Source organism: Neopelma chrysocephalum, unplaced genomic scaffold, assembly GCF_003984885.1.
Source record: "Neopelma chrysocephalum unplaced genomic scaffold, ASM398488v2 Primary Assembly neopelma1_274, whole genome shotgun sequence".
Lineage (NCBI taxonomy): Eukaryota > Metazoa > Chordata > Aves > Passeriformes > Pipridae > Neopelma > Neopelma chrysocephalum.
Window position 1 is genome coordinate 2258815 of NW_020897936.1, and position 18761 is coordinate 2277575.

At 44.9% G+C, this 18761-nt stretch overlaps 1 protein-coding gene and 1 long non-coding RNA gene across 3 annotated transcripts in view; both read left to right on the plus strand.

The window, feature by feature from the left end:
- The window catches only part of LOC113977886, a 38177-nt gene extending 23852 nt beyond the window's left edge, over positions 1-14325 (plus strand). Inside the window, exon 3 of the long non-coding RNA XR_003537433.1 lies at positions 10560-14325. This is a non-coding gene — a long non-coding RNA (uncharacterized LOC113977886). The remainder of the gene's footprint in view (positions 1-10559) is intronic.
- A 1041-nt stretch (positions 14326-15366) lies between these two features.
- The window catches only part of USP3 (ubiquitin specific peptidase 3), a 43117-nt gene continuing 39722 nt past the window's right edge, over positions 15367-18761 (plus strand). The window contains exon 1 of one of the 2 annotated variants that reach the window (XM_027704386.1): positions 15367-15514. In XM_027704386.1, coding sequence (XP_027560187.1) covers positions 15424-15514 — 91 coding nt within the window. In that variant the 5' untranslated portion in view covers positions 15367-15423. Of the gene's footprint in view, positions 15515-17945; positions 17988-18761 lie in introns of those variants that run through there. The other variant, XM_027704384.1, reaches the window with a different exon arrangement.

Here is an 18761-nt window from a genome sequence, read left to right on the forward strand (position 1 = left end):
GTCAAGGGTCAGAGGAGATGCTGATATTGCATTTCTTCAAAAATATTTTAGCAAACATATGGATAAGTGGCCATAACAAACAGACTGTGGAGCCCCTTGCATACTGTAAAGAGAAAGCAAAGGCCAGTTGGATCCAGAGGCAGCAATCATCTCCCTGCAATCATTGGAATCAGTCTGGGTCACAGGGCCTTCTAGTGGGGCCTCACCCACAGCCCGGTTTGTGGGGCTGGGCGTGCTGGGGGCCCAGTGGGAGTGGCTGCATGCAAGGGTGGCTGCAGCACCAATCACCCAACCCCAGGGAACCTGCTGCCTGTAAGCACAAAGTGTAACCCCAGAGCTGTCTGAGGAAGGGCACAGCACTGACAGGCAGAGGGAGTGTAGCTGTCCCAGGAACCCTCACAGTGCTTGAGGAGCCTTAGGTGTCAGGCACTTCACAGCACTGACACAAGACAGAAGCCTTTAAATTGAGCCCTGCTTTCACATTTGAACAGTGCTGGAATATAAACCTTGATGTCTTTGTTTGAAATGTTAGTGCACACTGCCATCAAGTCCACTCTCTTGGAGTCTCTAGTTGTGCAGATAAAACATATTGTTCAGAGCATCAGTATTTGTTGTCTTTTTTTGACACTGTTTCCAAGAAAAGACACTCTGTTGTTGAAGTGGCCATTTCCAGATTGTGGGTATTTATGAGTGGCATTTGTATCACAGGCAAGTTCCTTGTTTCCTTGACATGATCTTCCTGCAGGCCTTTCAGTCTCTCAAAATTCCTGTGCGAGGCAGGAAATTGTTCTGTATTCTTGCTTATATCATATCTACCCTACTGAAAGATCACATACTTACAGTTAGTTGTTTGACAAGTAGATGAAGCTGAGAATAAATAATCCTTCTAGTTATTCCCTGCCTGCCTTTCACAGCCAAACCTTAGCACTAGGAATGCCTTCCTGCAACCCTGTGCACAGACAAGGTGAAAACCACAGGACCCTCCTGCACCAGCTGGCTCCAGCTGCAGGGCTGGTCACAAGTGCTTCCCACAGGTGATCCAAGACTGGCAGAAGCAATTTGTAACAGGCTTCGTGTGGCCACAGATCTGTGCATGTCTGTCTGTCTGCAGTGCAGTCACACTTACATAAAGATGAAACCCAGAGTCCTGTGGGGACAAAAAGGAATTTTAGTGGGAGTCTCAGAAATTCATTTTGAGGCTTGCAACTCCTTTTGAGCCTTGCTTTGCAGTGACAAACCATCAGCCTGCAGGAACAAAAGTGTTCTGCACTGTTCCAAAACTTGGGTCTTGCTGACATCAGGAGACTCTTCAAAAGGCATTCAGAAAGTAGGAACTGAGGATGTGTGCTGGTTTTGACTGGGATAGAGTTAATTTTCTTCACAGTAGCTACTCCAGGGCTGTGTTTTGGATTTGTGCTGAAAGCAGTGCTGATAACACAGGGATGTTTCAGGTACTGCTGAGCAGGGATGAGGGGACATTCAGAGGGGTTGTGTTTGTCTTCCCAAGTAACCCTGAGGTGTGATGGAGCCCTGCTTTCCTGGGAATGGCTCGTAGTGAATGAATTCCTTGTTTTGCTTTGATGCAAGTGCAGCTTTCGCACAACTTATTAAACTCTCTTGATCTCAACCCTTGAGTTTTTTCACTTTTTTTCCTGATTGTTTTCCCCCATGCCAGCTGGGAGGTGGGAGATGTGTGTGAGCAAGTGGCTGTGCCATCCTTACTTGCTGACTGGGGTTAAACCACAGCAGAATAGCTGTAAGTTCATCCCTGGAAATTAGTATTTAGTCCTCTTCACTGTAGAACTAGGATTTGCACCTTAGGAGTCACTAGGTGAGGACAAAGAGATCCCAGAAAACATGTGTATGAGACAGAGCCCTTAAAAAACCAACTCATTAAAAATATTTTTGGTGTCTCAGAATAAGAATATATAACAGATATGTAATAAAATAAATAGGAGGAGATGGACATGTCTATTTAATTTTTTTGAAGGGACACATCAAGACATATTATCATTTTTTGCTGCTGTGTTCTCACTTTGCTCTTGCCTCATTTTCATTACATCTGCAAGTTCTCAAGGTAAGAACCGCTTTTTAAAAAGTTGGGATGATGCACAAAACCAAGATACTGATCACTGGTCACAAGCTACGAGTTAGAGCAGGAATTCAGGGGTTCTTGCATGTTCTGAAGCCTGTGGTAGATGGGCTGGGGACTGTCAGGCTGAGCAGAGCAGCACTCCTGGATTTCCTGAGGGAGCAGGCCAGGCACTGCCATGTGTGACCACTTGCACCAACTCAAAACAATTTCCCCCACCTTTCTTTTCTGTGCAAACCAGTGTCAGATGTAGAGCCTGTCTTCCCTAAGCCAGCTCTCACACAGATTTACAGGAGCAGGTAAGATCACATCAGGCACAGAACTAAAGCTCCCTCTGACTCCATATTTTGGGTTGTTCAGAGTATGTCTTCAGAAGGATTAAGTTGTCTTGAATTTCTGGACTGAATGTTACCTTTTTACTGTGAAGCAGCTTTACTTCAGGTCCCAGCTGTTGGGAAAACCCAACTTGTGTTTAAACTCTAGACTAAACTGTGATGCTTAGAATAGGTTAAGCAGCACCCATAAAAGCAGCAGACAGAATGCTGTATTTACAGTGCTGTAAGTATAACCAGTCAGAAATATTTCTAATCTTGGCATGCATGTGAGTCAAAAGTCCAAATATATTGCTAGTTCATTGCAAGGCATTACATTCAGTTTCTGGGAAAAAGATCTGCCAAGTATCTACCAAGTTGCATGTGGGGAATACATGTAATAAATAACAACTGATTATATACAAATATAACATTAACCTTTTTGGGGCTAATAGATAATGCTGGTAGATAATTTGACTTAACAAAGGTGGATGTGCTGCTCTGAGCTGCAGGTGTAGGGACTGGTCATGGTTGCTGTGTGCTGGGCAAGGGCAAGGCTTATTCCATTTAACTTTTAGGACGTGGGGATCACCTCAGATGCAGGGGGGTTCCACTCAGGGGAGTGGGCTGTGTTGTTCGCTGTGATGACTGTGTATGAATGGTGTGCAAGAAGAATTGATACCCAAAATAGGCTCCACCAAATTTCCTTGTCACCTACCAGGATGGTGACCCCGGACACCACATGAGAGGCACAAATGGAACCCTATGTCAGGAAAACCTTTTCTGTGGTCACTGCTGTGACTAACAGGGTTTCTACGTACTCATTTAAAAACATGCTGAGGAGCTGCTCGTGTGGGGGGATGAGAAAGGATCCCTGCAAGGTGGCAACAGACCACAATGAATTTCCAGTAGAAGTTTCCAGAAACCTAAAATGTGAATTCATGGTGTGCTCAGGTGGGCTTTATATAACAACTAAATAATAGGTATACACTTGTGAGTCACTATATTTGTCCTGTTTGCACACACTGGAAGGCCCAACAGCGTGGTTAAAAAAAGGCTCGAGCAAACAAGTCATGAAACAGAGTACAGCAAAGTGATGCTTTCTGCTAAAGATGGAACACAGCTTTCTCCTCACTGCTGTGCCCCCCTGGATCCTGCCAGAAATACTCCTCAGAATAACAGGACCGTTTTTGTTGCTGGCCCCTGCTGTCTGCTTCATTCACCACCCGTGGTTGTGGTGTTGGCTCAAGAGCTTAAATGTGAGACACTGAGGGAGCAGCCAGACATATGTTGCTATAGGGAGGGCAGAGGGATTCAGATCCACCACCAGTTCTCCTTGTCTGGGTTCTTGGCAGGAAGGGAGGGATCTGGACAGGGTGTCAGGAGTCCTCTTGCTGGATATCAGTTTCTGACTGACTGAATTACTTCCTTCTGCTTAACTTCTGTCTCTACACCTCTGTAAATATCTGTAGATGTTGCACACTTCCCACATTGCAGCCAGCCAGGCCCATAAAGCAGCATGAACTGGGGAAGTTTGGAAAAATGGCCTCACTGCTCAGTTCCCTCCCTCCAACTGTGCCCTTTGCTCTGAGCACAGAGGTTCACTGCAGGTGATGCTGCCGCACAGAATGCAAAGGCCCCTTGTCACCACTCCACTGGCTTCATCAACACAGGATGGATGGCTAGAGTCCAGCCAGAAGTCCTCTCACTTCTCTTGGAGTGTCTGTGTGGCTGAGGGATGTTATGTGCTCATTAACTTCTATGCAACCATAGTTCTCCTTCTATTACAAGAGAAAACCAAATAACAAAGCCAAGTCTGCTTGTGACTGGGAAAAAAAAATTAAAAAAAAAAAAAGGAAAGGAAAACAAACCCCAAAATTCACTTTACAGCTTTTTCTAAAATATCTTTAAGCTGTCTGGAGTGACTCACTGTCTCTGCTACACATCAAGAGATCTAAAGGTATATCTTAAAATAAAACTAGAGAGATGAATATTAACTCTGCTTCAGCCTCAGCTCCAAATGTATTTCTGGCTTAGTGTTCTGGGTTGAGAATGTTCTAAATCAACAGGAGAACCTATGCTTAGGCAACTCCAGGATGATTAAAATAGCCATCTCCTTATGTTGACTCCATGCAGAAACTCCAGGGGAGCTGTGCTCCAAGCACTATTTTATTATCTTTGGAGACATAAAAAGCTTGCTTGGTTTGTCTGCCTGGTAAACACTTTGCCAGTAATATGCTGGCTTTAAAAGCCAATGTGAAAGAAGTCAGTGTTGTAGTTTTCCAGAAATGTAAATCCCTTAGTAGTGACTGCAGAAGCCAGGGAGTTAGAGGTGAGGGGGAGGGAAACGGGGCCCAGTTCTTTGCATGAAGGCGTGAAAAAGTTTTAAATTAAATATACTCTGCTTATATTTTAATAATATGTCCCAAAAATATTTCAAAATATTAACTGTCATCCAGGAATACAGGGAGTCCACATGTGCTGGCCCACACTCCCTTTGGGAAGGCAATGCACCAGCACTGCAGCTGCTGCTTTGAAACCTCCCCACAGGGGGATTTTCCGGGCAGCCCCTGGAACTGTTGGAGTTCTCCCACCTGTTTGTTTACTGTGTCCAGAGCTGCAATATGATATTTCACACATAGTGATAACCACATTATCACAGCAAATAGGGCCAGAGGGGACCAGAATAACCCAGCACAGGGGACTGGGAGCATTCCTGAATAGCCTCTCATTGCAGAACTGGGAAATGCTGCAAACCCTTTGCTTACAGAGGTGAATGGGAATGACTTCTTCACCAACAGGCAATGCATGAAGTGTTTTTCCACATTAGCTGCACACATCTGTCCAGATGATGGCCAGTCAGATGTGTTTTTAATGTCACTTTTCATTTCAGCCCTTAGTGATGCACCTTCACAACCCCCGATGACTTGTAGTCAGCTGAGTAAATATAACCCCAAACTGCTAAAAGCCTGAAATGTTTCTAGGTCTCTCTAGGAACAGAACAATTTGCAAACAATGTAAGTAGCATGTGCCAACAAGAGATACAACAAGTACACAGTGCACCTACTTGCAGGAAGAAGGGAAGCCTGCAGGTAGTCCCGAGTCCCATGTTTCTTGTACAGAAATACCTTGTGGTTTTACATGCTAAATACTGAAATACTGACAGCAGTGGTGTAAAGCTCACCCTGAACCTGTGAGCAAGATTCCTGATCACATGCCATGCTTACAAATAACTCAATGCTCTGGCTAGTTAGATCAGCCTTTTGATCTAATACAGCTGTTACATTTACCCATCAAAAGAAAATTATTCTGTGTTTGGCAAGCAGGTCTTGGTTAACCTGCACTTCAAAACTTATGTATCTGAAAGATGCTGATCCTTGTGTGAAGTGGCATTAAATGAGACAAAGGAGAACTGCGTGTCCCGAATTAAAAGTCCTCTTTTAAAACTACACTACACACCACACAAGTTTAATAATTTCTTGATCTTGGGTACTCAGTCATGTTTATAAGAGTAAAATCTCATTATGCTCTAAATGGAGACCTGGCAGTCTCTACCTACTTTATATACCATGGTTAGCTAGAGGGACATTAAAGAGCAAGGAAATCTCACAATGCTTGGGCTTTTTAGGACATGATGGAACATTCAGAGTGATTTTCTATTGGAACAACAAGAATTTAATGGAAGGACCACTGTGATGAGATCCCTGCATCATTTTCCCAGATGTTTGCTAATTTATAAAACTATGCAAGCATGCAATAGGGAGAGATCGTGATTAGTCATCGGGTTTCAACCTATTTTACATTACTTGTGGGTTTGAACCATGGGCAGGGGTTCAAATGAAATATGAAATGATGTTGACAGGGATGTGTGAATCAGTGAAGATTGTAACAGATTGTAGTTATGCAGCTGCTGCTCCACTATCTGAGGGGGCAAAGAGGGACCACAGAATGCAGAGGTCTTACCAAGCTCACTCATTTACTGACTGGAACATCTATTCCGGTCCCTGCTGGTCCCTGAATCATAGTAATGGAAGGTTTTACTGCAGTTGTGTGTCATCCTAGGTTCTTTTAGGCACACAAATCTCAGAGCATACAGCAGTGCCTGTTAAATGGTGCACTGACACAGTGAGATGGGGATGGGTGCATTATGTGAGTGTGGACCCCCCACTTCCTGAGGGGGTGACAATAAATTACTTTCCATGGTGCACCATAAATTCCTGGCCACACAGGCATTACAGGAATCAGCTTGGGTAAATTCTAGACTAGCAGGTAGACAAGTAGGAAATGGATCTGCGGATATTTTTAAATTTGGTTACATTGAGTCTAATTGTACAAGGCTCTGAGGGAAAGAAATAATAGGCATTGCAGATTTTAAATTCTATAAAAGGTTTTCAAACAGTTTTCCTGAATGTGAATTGTATCACCCTAGGTACTAACTTCCTGATGCTCCCCATCTATAAAATGCCATGTATTTAAATGATCAAAAAGATATTTGAGTGATGATCTTTATTGTGAAGCAAGACAAAATACCAGAAAATTCAGCTACATCCCCGTTCCTCAAAATTCAGGGCAATCTATGCCAGCAGTTCATAGAAGCTCTTTAATTACAGCACTGAGTAGCTACTGGCACATTCCCCTTTTGCCATAATGAGTAAATCAGTTTGGTGTTTGGTGTTTGGTGCTTGACAAGACAGCTTTGAAAGGTTTAGTTCTGCTCACAGGGCATCCCGGCAGCTTCCTATTTCAGAACAAGCTGAATATCTCCCTCTCACTGTGTTTTGCCATCTCAAGTTTCAAGTTCCAGCCAGAGCAGAAAAATTTCAGAGGGCCTTGTTCAGTCCTTGAATTCCCAGATGTTCAGTGAAGGGAGAGAGGAAAGGAAATCTGGATCAATGGTCTCCTATTTCCCAGCTCAGATTGCTACTCAACACTGGGCCTGAAGAACATAATAACAAATAATCTAATCCTAGTGACAAGGCAAGAAAATTCCCATTTCCCTGGTAATGAGCTGGTCTCCAAACAGGATGCAATGCTGCCATTTGTGAGCTAACACAAGTCTCATTCAACTTACTTCTCAGTGAAAGGTATTCACTGCCCTTGTGTACAATGGGAAGTTTTCCCAGGGATACTGTGCTTTGGAACCAGAATGCTCCAGAACCAAAATGCTCTGAGACATTGGTACCTCTCGTGTTAGTATTCACAGTTCTCTGTGGCAGTAAAGCAGAACCAAGATCTAATATATGTGCAGTACAGTACAAAATTCCTGGTGCAAACCCAGAGGCAGCAGAGACGGGGGGATGCCTTTGTAGCTTACAGCAAACAGAAGCAAAAATAGCTTTGTGTACAGTGTTTTGGATACCAACAATCTCATTTAAGGCAGTGGGAAAAGTGACATCATTTGTGTACAGTCACAGTTCACAGACACATATGATACTTTTACTGTAGTAATATTCTACAGATATAGTAGATATATATACAGATATAACAGACACATACATATAATATAAATATAGATATACTAACAGAGGTGAAAAAAGTCATACTAGTTCACCCTGGAACCATTCCCATCATACCATTTTTAAGCATTTGGAATGGACTTTGAAAATTGATATATTTATTTTACAGCAGTTTCTTTCCACATTCCTTTCCCTGGCAAGTAGATTCCACATTCTGATTCCTGAATTTTGTCTGAAATAGTATAATTCTGTACCACCTCATTATCTTCCCAATCCTCCCAGATTATCATCAGAGTAATACTTATAATTTGTGTGACTATTGTCCTTAGATTTGTTAACAAGTTAATCCTAGTGGTGAAATTGAAACCCCAGCTGTCATTTAAATATGCAGTGTTGGCGGCCTACAAACAGCTGTGGTTTGGCCCCTGTGACACTAGAAGTAGTATTAGTGAGTTTTATGTCCTGGAGCTACTCAGGTACTTTTGAACAGTTTTCCCCTCCTAGATCAAATGGATGGGTGGACCCAACTATCACATTTTCCAGGCAAATAGGTACTACAAGGTTTTCTTTCAACAGGATGCTTGGAAGTTCTTTTCTGTGCTCTGACACAGTATTATTATTTTTTTAAATATGCCTGTAGCTCCCTTGTTTGCCAAAAATTAGTGAGTAAGCCTTGTTCAGTTGTGATAAAGAGAAATTAGTGTTGTTGGTTATAAGATGTTCTATTCTGATTCAGATGGGATGAAATAAAGTCTGCTGATAGTAAAAGTAGCTTTAAGCACAAGCACAGAATCAGTATGTTCAAGAGTGCATTTGGAAATAATATAATATAAAGTTTACATAGCAAATCCAGTAAAAGCTCGGTGCCAGTGATATGACTTAGTACTGCTGGATGTCACCCTGATGCACTTGCATTATTGAACAGACTCTGGAGGACAGTTAACAATTGATGAAGCTGGTGTTGAAAGCTGCCAGACATATGAGAACTTTCAGGTATTTGTTTAAAGCATGAATTAAAAATAACCCTTTATCTGTACAAACAATACCTTATGAAAACAATGTGGAGAATTTAAAAACCGTTTGGTTTATTTGTACCATTTATTTTTCACATCTCCAATGGTTTGTTCAAAAAACCTCATCACCCAGATCAGTCACACTCACCTTCATTTATACTTTACATTGTGTTCAAGCTGGGACAGTGCAGAAAAGGCAAAGTTTGGGGCAGAGTTAAAGCATTGCCTTTGTTCAATGAAATGCTTCTGGAATCCTTGGAAAAGTGATGTAAAATTAGTATAGGCTCTTAAAAATCAAAGCATTGGAAGTCATATGAATATTTGTTATTTTTGTTGAAAATGGGAATTCCGGTAAAAAGACTCCCACTCTTTGCTTGTCTGTTGCTCTACTCCCTTCCTGCTCCTCTTGCTCTCCTTCCCCAGCTACAGCTCTCAGAATACAGTGAACTAGAGCCACGTTCTCAGGATTTCAACCCAGTTATCTGGGATATCAGGCTGCAGCAGATTTCCCACTTTTTGCACTCCCACTTAGCATTCTTAACACTGTTGCACATGGCAAGATTATTTTGGAGAGCTTTCAATCCTAAGGTACTGTTTGGTTCCTGCAGAGGAGTATCCAGAGGACGGTGCTACCTCAAGTACCCTTTCCAAAATGTCCACTCTAAGAACTGAATTTTGCAGGCGTGCTCAGCAATGGGAAAAATCAAATCTCTTACAACAGACTTCGTGGAATACCAAATGGTTGTCAAGACCCAGAAAATGCTTGATCTATTTGGGCAAAACTGTGGGAAAGGACATGTTCTTTTCTGGCAGTGGCACAGTAATAACTGTGCTTTGGCCCTCTCTGACTCCTGGGCCTAAAGGAGAGTGAACCAACCTGTTGATTTCATTTGAAGCACACACACAGAGGCAGCTTCTCAGCCACTGAGAGCTCCAGTTAACAGAACATCTCCAGTGTGCATCACCTGGGGACTCTGAGCCATAGTTCTGTGTGAGGGAACACCTTTCTAGAGAAATATATATATACACACACTCAGAGTGGAAAGAAATCTATATATGTGTGTGTGTGTGTGTGTGTGTTCATACACAGTCCAGTCCACATGGATCCAATCCACAGCATGCAACTTTTTGAGCCAGTTTCCTCCTTTTCCCTGTGTCTTAGGGAACAGCTGCTCTGTTGATCTCAGACGTATATTTGAATTATACTTTAAAAAATAAATGCAACCTTCTGTTCTGATGGAGGCTGTATCAGCCCCATACCACTGTACTGCTATGGTCAACGTTATTTCCCACAAGGAGTGACTCGTGAGGGAATGAGGGATCCCTTCCTGTTCCCGGAGAGAAGCGTTAATCCTGTGGCAGAAATGTCCAGGAACTTTCTCCCGCAGCTTCTGTCCCTCGGCACTCCTGGAAGCTCTGCTCGATGCCTTGTGTCACACCGCCCCCCCAGGGACGTGTCCAGCACTGTCGTGGCACTGCTGGGAAGGGAGTCCTGCCCGTCCACGCGCTTTAATCCCGTGTGCCAAAGTCCGGCACAGGTGCTTGCTCTGGGCTTTTGCCTCCTTTTTAATTTTTGTCCTTTGTCTGGGGCATCCCGTCCGTTAGAGAAGCATCTTGAACCTCGTAACGGGAGTCGCTTGTGTTCTTATGATCGAACACTGAAAATGTGCGGGACCTTTATTTTCAGAGGCCAGACACAGGAAGTGGAAATAGATTTGCTAATGAGACAACGTGCCAGCGGAAATGTGCTCATGCTGTTTGATGTGCTGCAGTGGAGCTCCACACACAGCTGCCTCCAGCGAAGCTTCTGTCCACTGCACATGGCACAGAACTCACAGAGCTGCTTCACCACCCTCCAGGAAAGCTTTTATCAAGCTGAGACCCTGCATTAGAATTTACCTCCATTCTGCTGCTTTCTGTTGAAATTTTCCATGCCAGCATCTGCCTCAGAGTTGCATCTGCACCGAGTAAAGGACTCACTTCCCTGTGGTGGGTTTCTGTGGTCTCCATTGCTGTTGCCATCATATCTTCTACACCTTTGGGAAATTAGAGGTGAAAGCCCAACCTATCAAGTTGCTACAAGATCTGGACTGGCATGGAGTGTGTTCACAGTGTTTGCTGTGAGAGGCTGCATTGTACTCAGTTGCCAGTTGGGGTTAAACCACGACAGTGCTCAGGGCAAAAGGCTTGTTGATACCCTTTTCAGATGAGTGTTCAGGGCATCTGCCAATCTTATTCCACACATTCTGAGCTTACCACTTCGAAAAGAAGAAAGAAGCCATGGGAGATGATGTTCTTTCTATCTTTATGCACTTAATCTAGAAATGGGGGATGGATGTTTAGCCACAGGAAGTCCCAACGTGTGTGCTCTGCACAGAGCCGGCCTCTTTTCTGAGCTGTATTTGAGAAGGACGTTAGTCCTCTAACAAAAGCAAACAGGTCTACCCCTAAAGAAAGGGGTTTAAATAACTTTGCAGGTGGCATGCAAGGATTGTCTGGCAAAGACTGAATTAGATCCTAGCTCTTCAGGTTAGCATTCATTCCACCTCTCCAGGGCCAGCCCTCCTTTGTTCCATGCTCTCCAGTCTCTACAGCAAATGCAGAAGTCACCTAAGGCAACAATCTGCTTCACTTGATCCATGAGTGATGTTCTTCTAGTGATTATGAAGGAAGCCAGGATCACAGGGAAAATGTGCATCATTAGACCCTATCATAATTCATACACACGGGAGGCAAATTAACATTTTCAAATATTTAAGACCACAGATGTCTGAGGAATACAGCAAAACAGAATAACGCTCCAGGCAAACTTCCCCACTGTAAATTCTTAGAATATATGCAAGATACCAATTCAGGACCAAATTCTAAGCTCAGATGCTCTCAGATGGAGCCTACAGCATAGATGGATGGCTACATATATCCCAAAAGAGGATGCTGTGTGGAATATCTCTGTTGTAGTAGAGATGATGTGCTATATTAAATAGAAATTTCTAATTTATAATCCTAAATCACAAGCTCCTGTTCTGCACTGACTGCAACCATTATGAGCATGCCTGCAGGATTTATCTTGGCTATCATCTAAATTACTCTGATCTGAAGAGGGATGGGAGCAAGAGATGAGACTCCAGTGCAAAATCAAGTGATTTGTCCTGAAGAAATCTCACGGAAAAAAGCAAAAGGAAAATTGTCCACAGAGCTTCTACTCCAGTTTTCCTCTGCATTCAACATGGATGTCTCACTGCAAGGCACTTGAAATACCCTTGCTGTAAGTAAAGCTTTTGAGATCTGAGTGCTCAGAGTTGCATCAGTCACCAATTATTTTTCAGTAGGCAAAGAGGTTGCATCACAAATATACTTGTCCTTACGCATCCTCACATATGTGATAACTGCTGTGCATTGTGACTTCCCAATAGATCAAATCGTCCTTACTTAAGTATTTATCTTGGCAAGCAGAGATAAAAAACATTTAAAGGCTATCACATTTGCTGTGGGCATGGCAACTGAAACAAAGAAATATGCAAATCTTTGTGCAAAATTATACTTTTCAAAGAGTTTCACTGAATGGCTGTCAAGCCACAAATGAAAGAAGGCAGAAAACTCCATTATTATCTCGCAAAGGAACGAGGTGGAACAGTGTGGATGGTTTTGGTTCCTGGACACGAAACATCAGGGATGGAGGATGAAGGGTCTGTCTTGGTAAGCTGACACCTTTTTATTTAGCAGTTTTTCACAGCTAAATGCTGCCTAGAGAAGTCATATCTGATGTCTGTCATCCCAGGAAATGTTGTGCTGAGCAGAGTTATGCAGTCCCTCCCAACCTCCTCGTAATTCCAAGCACTTTCTGTTCTTTTGTCATGGGGATTTTAATAACTCCACAGCAGGGGAGAAGAGACATTTTTTTTTTGTGCCTAATATTGCAAGTTAAAGTTGCATCTTAAAATAAAGTTACTAGGCCATGGTCAAAGGCTTCTTAAATGAAACCAAAGTCATGCATTTTTTTTCTTTGAGAGGTTTGCAAGTTTGCAGCCTTCTGGACTAAAAAGAGGAACTCTTAAGAGAAAGCAGGACATAGGCCTTGTATTTCTAGTAATTTTTGAGGATGTCTTTCTTCATAGTCCCACTGTGACTGTGCAAGGCCATACTGTTTTTCTGAGCCAGACCCTCGTCCTGTTTGCTCAGGAAAGGAATTGGTTCTCCTCTCCAGGTATATTGTATCAACTGTAAAGTCAAGAATGGCAGTGCTAAAATGAAACTAGAGAGCCAAAAGTACACAAACACATTGATTTTACCATATTCAATCCTTGTTAACCAGTTTCCTTACTTCTGAAAGACTAAATACATTGCCAACATAATCCACACAGAGGTGAGAACTGACTGTTCTGGTTAAACTCTGGTTGCAGAATACTGGTTAGAGAGGGCCAAGTGACAGGGGTACAAGGAGAATACAAGCAGAGCAGATCTAATTGAGGTTTCTTACTCATTGTCTGTGTGTAAGGATGAGTGGGGCACAACAAGAGCACTAAATATATGCATTGGTTAGGAAAGACAGAAAACAACTGCAGTGAAAATGCTCCTTTAATTTAATGTATGTCTTCATTATACATTGTGGCAGAGGATGGAGAGTAAGCAAAAGGACCCCTTGGCTAATGTAAAACATGACCACCTTTTTGCTCCTTAAATTTGTACAAGTAATTTTTAGATGTGTATCAAAGTCTTGTTGTATGAAACAAATTTAAACATGGTCTTCCCTGTTAATTTTTGCTCTATTTATACAATATTTGTTAGAAAACTATATAATTACATGCTTTCTGTACAACCTCTAAAATATATGTTGGGAATGTTACTTACCTGACTGATCAAATATGACAACTTTGAAGGATGGGGGATATGTGAGGAAGCTCCATGGTTTTGTGTCAGGATAACATTTACAGCCATTATATTCACAGTTTGATATTTTTTACCTAATTCTGCTTCTAAGTGCACAGCTAGAAATACAAACTATCTCCACGGAGTGTAGTCAAAGTAGTTTCTGATGCTGTGGAGAATTGGATCTTTCACGCTTTGAATTCTTCTCCCCTGTGTAAACACAGTGAAAAAGAACAAAGGGGGTAAGGAACAGTGTTCTACCAAGGAGATTTGTGACCACCAAGACATCTTTGATACGAATATTTAAAGTATCTCATCCGAAAATCCATACAGAACTGTCAGTTTCTAAAATATTCTCCTGTGAAATAGTGCAGTGCTGTGTAAAATACACTGAGACAGATGCTTTCCGTGTCTACACGAAGGTCACACAACAAGCAAAACCAGTGGCAAAATTGTATTTCTCACATTAGTTACAGTAAGAGAAAAGGTCTAAAACTCCTAATATGCAGGAGGAGTCACAGTTCCTTAGATCAAAAAAATCCCCACTTTTACAGGTATTATGCTGGTGGACTTTTTTTGCCCTATGTGAAAAGGAACTGCATATTGGTATGATCTTGGCATAGGCAAATTGCTGAGCCAATTGCTGTGCTTTTATTACAGGTTACAATCATAGAGTGGGAAATTCAGCAACAAGCCAAATTTGAGGCCATGTAACTCTTTAAAAAACACCCCAAGTGTGAGGTGACGATATTTGCAAATAATCATCAGAGACACAAGATAACCTCGACCCACAGGGCTCCTGAAGGCAGAGCCCAGAGCTGGCACACGCTCCAGGCTGTGCATCCTGCGGGACAGGACACGGGTGGGTGAGAGGCTGGACGGGACCGGCCATGGGCACGTCCTGGCCTCTTCCAAAGCGGTGAGGGCAGCAGGGCAGGGGGACTCTGCCCCTCTGCCCCTTCAGGGGAGACCTCCCTGCAGAGCTGCTCCAGCCCTGGGGAACAGCACAGCAAGGACATGGAGCTGCTGGAGCGAGCCCAGAGGAGACACCAAGAGGGTTAGAGGGATGGAGCAGCTCTGCTGGGAGGAAAGGCTGGGAGAGTTGCGATTGTTCAGCCTGCAGAAGCTCTGGGGTGACCTGATTGTGGCCTTCCAGGACCTGAGGGGAACCTAGAGGAAAGATGGAGAGAGACTATTTAGCAGAGCACAGGACAAGGGGGAATGGCTTCAAACTGACAGAGAGTAGCTTTAGATTAGATATTAGGAAAAAATTCCTCCCTGTGAGGGTGGGGAGGTCCTGTCCCAGGCTGCCCAGAGAAGCTGTGGCTGCCCCGGCCCTGGAAGTGTCCAACGCCAGGCTGGACGGGGCTTGGAGCAACCTGGGCTAGTGGAAGGTGTCCCTGCCCACGGCAGTAGGTGCAAGGGGGTGCTCTGCGAGGTCCCTTCCCACCCCAGCCATTCCCTGCTTCCCTCAGGTCGCTCCCGAGCACGAGCGCTCCCGTCACGGCTGCCGGCAAAGCGCGGCGGGCGGAGCGCGGAGCGGGCGGGTGCGCGCAAAGCCCGGCGCGGCCCGCGCGGAGCGGAGCGGGAGGCCGGCCCTAAGATGGCTGTTGTGCGCGGGGCGCCGCCGCTGTAGCGCCGCGAGGAGCCGCCCGCCCGCCCCGCTCCGTGTCCCGCACCCCGCCATGGAGTGCCCGCACCTCGGCTCCAGCGTCTGCATCGCGCCCGACTCGGCCAAGTTCCCGCAGGGCTCGCCCTCCTCCTGGTGCTGCAGCGGTGAGTGCGGCCTGCGTTGCGCGGCCCGCCCGGCCCGCGGTGGCCCGGCCGCTCCTTTGTCCTCGGTGCCCGGCGGCGGGAGGGCCCCCGCGGCCGGGGGAGGGCCCGGGGGCGCGGGGCAGGGCAGCAGCCCCGGCCCGCTCCGGCGGGGCCGCCCAGGCGGGACCCTCCCTGGGGGGGCTGCGCGTCCCGCCGCCCGCGGGGTGTGCGGGGCGTGCGGGGCGGGGGCTGCCTCACAGCCCGCTGCTGTCCCGCTGCTGTCCCGCTGCTGGCCCGCTGCTGTCCCGCTGCTGCCCCGCTGCCCCCGCAGCCTCGGCCGGCCGGGGCGGGCCTGGACTTTGTCCCGGGGCCGGTGCCCCCCGGCCCGACCCGGGGCCGCTCCGCGCTCCTTTTGTCCGCGGAGGGGCCGCGGGCGGGCTCTGTCCGGACCGGCGCTGAGGGACCGGGGGCGGCTGCGGGATCGGGGGGTGCTGGAAATCCGACCGAGATTACTCTCCTTTTGTTTTGTGTTTTTTTTGGAATATACATCTGTGCGAGGACTTTGGAGAGTGTAGTTTATTGGAGTGCTGCGGCTGGAGGCGTCGCTCGGGACCCCCCTTCGATCCGCGGTGAGGGTGGTGGGGGGTCGGGGCTCACCCGCTCTGTCCGTGGGTCGGTGCGGGTGTAGAGGCCGTCTTTTTTTAGTACTTTGCTCTTCGATTTAATAATGCAAATTACCGCCTGTGCAATATACCCTGCCTTCGGTTCTGTCCGTCGCACGCTCTTGTTTGTTCAGGGGCTTTCCCTTTAAAGGTGCCGTGCTCGAGGTCCTTCACATTTAGCTTTCTAATGGGTCACCGCACACTTCCACACAGGTAACCCCCGAGGTTTGCCGGGGATTTTGGTACGTGTTTTTGTTTGCTGGAGTTTTAGTTAGGCTCGATATGAAAGCAGAGGCAAGCCCGGTTTAAGGTGGGATGTAGGCCCAGCTTAGAGGGGCAGCCGGTGGGCACTGGAGAGAAAGCCTCCCTTGGGAATGACCGATCCGGGAGCCCTGGGCGGCTGGATAATTCGAGGTGTCCCTTGTTTTTAAAAGAAAGACGGTTGTCCTTTGTCTGGCAGCGTCGGTGCCTCCGTGTGGGAAGGCTCTGCCTGCTTAACTTGTTCCCTGATTGCAGTTTCCGGGAGCCAAGGTGTGGTAGCGTCGCTGCTTCCTTTGGCCAAACCAGTTACTTTTCTCTGAAATGCTTTTTGATTTGGAGGGTGTTCACTTTGCAGCGCAGTCATGCGGAGAAATGATTAGAAGGAGTGGGAGAAGCACGGGGAAACTTGTTGTCCCTGATGTTTCTTTACTGAGGAAAAAAAATTTATTTACGAGAAGTTTAAGTCTGTGGGTCCATCTGTTATCTTCGGAATATCAAGGGTGAGCAAAGTTGTCAACCAGAAGCATATGGCAGTAGGGAACCACCCTTCAGAGAACTTAAAAAAGATAAAAGTGCCAAAACTAAAAATATATAATGAGGTGTTAATATAACTTAGGAGCTTAAAAAAAAAAGCCAGTTTACAGCTGCAAGTCCCTGTTTTTCATGCTGCTTCTGCTTCTCAACAAAGAAGTTCAGCAGTTAGAACAAGTTTTTCTTTGTCGCTCAGAGGTGTTTCTGCCAAAGCAGCACTTACAGGGAGAGCCAGGTGCTGGGCAATCAACCGATTTATTTTACAGCTCTGAGGCAGGAAGAAGGGAACTCGCTGCCATATCTGAGGGAGTTTCTTGTTTGTAATGCTTTTAAAGAAAATTAAGATAAGTCACGCAGTACTCACATAGATAACTGTGGAAATCTTAACAAGTGGCTAGAGAAAAAGTACATTGAACTTAAAACATTCCAGTGAACAAACAGCAGGCTCTTTTTAATTTGAAGTAAATGAAAATCGTTCTTTTTCAAAATAAATGTTGCATTTCTACTGGCATAGTAAAATGCAGTGCCTCACTTCTCACTTTCAGCTAGTAACGTGATTATTGTTGCATTAACTCCCTATTGGTATGTAGAGTATTGTGTTTTTCTTGTTTGTATTCATTTTAGCGACCTTAATTTTTTTTAAAGACATGTAATACTGGTTTGTGTCAAGTCACTGTAAATACCATGTATTATTTGCTAGTTTTTCCGGTAATATAAAATTAAACAGAGAAAACACCGTGTGAAAATTAATATCTTGTCAAAATTTAATGCATTTCCTGTTACTTTTGATACAATTTCTGAAGTTCTGTGGGTTTGGTTCTTTTTGTTCTCAGTGGGCTGTCAGCTGGAGAAAAATATTCAGGAGGTGATTTTCTGCAGTCTGTAATTACAAGGCATCTCTCATCAAGTACGTTGTCTTTAACTCAGAGCTTGTTGTCAGGCCTGTTGCTGGTTGCTGCTGACCTTTCCAGAAAAGGAGGGTGATCTAGGAAGCTTTCTGGCAGCCACCTGACATGCCAGCGAGAGCAAAACATTACAGAGTAGGTTGGAGAGCGAGTTCTTAGCTCAGAGTGCCCGTGGCTATTTTTATCGTTATCTGCTGTTTCTGAGGTTTGAGGAGCTGGAGTTGCCGTGCCGAACGGTGCATGTTGGTTAAGTACCTTTTCCTTGTCTCTCTGCAAAAACTCTTGATTGCAGCAATAATTTCACAATCTGGAGGCACTTTGGAATATTGTTATTTGATTCACAGCATTGAATGTTGTGTCATTGTGCAATGTAGGAGTGTTGCATTTGGTGCTGGTATTTGGAGCCAGCTTTACTCAAGTTACTGAGCATGTGCATCAGCCTGAATTGCTCTTTTGGCCTAAATCAGTTCCCCTTGAAAGCTACCTGCCAGACTTGTTTTTGGAGGCCTTGTGGTGAAGGACTCTCTAAAAAAGCACTAAGATGAAGCATTGGCAGCAGGGTGTTTTTGCTCTAAATGAGTAAGTAATGCTGTATGTTCATTGTTGGGTGTCTCTAGAACTTCTGTTACTATCACATAGGTTGGAGGTCTGAGAGTTTAAGCCACCCCTGTTTAGAGAATGGTTTTGCTTTCCCCCGAGTATTTAATGCAGTCAGGCATGCTCTGTGCAGTGAGCAGTGCAGAGAGCAGCTATGCTTTGAGGAGCTTCAGGACTATCAAAAGAGAGCACAGAATGATTTTTCTGCAGATCCAGAGACAGTTTGTTGTTTTCATAATTGGGCATTTAGGAGGAGATGAATATATAAAGTAGAAATAGTGCAGAAACTGAAAATGGCTTTTAATCAGTGCT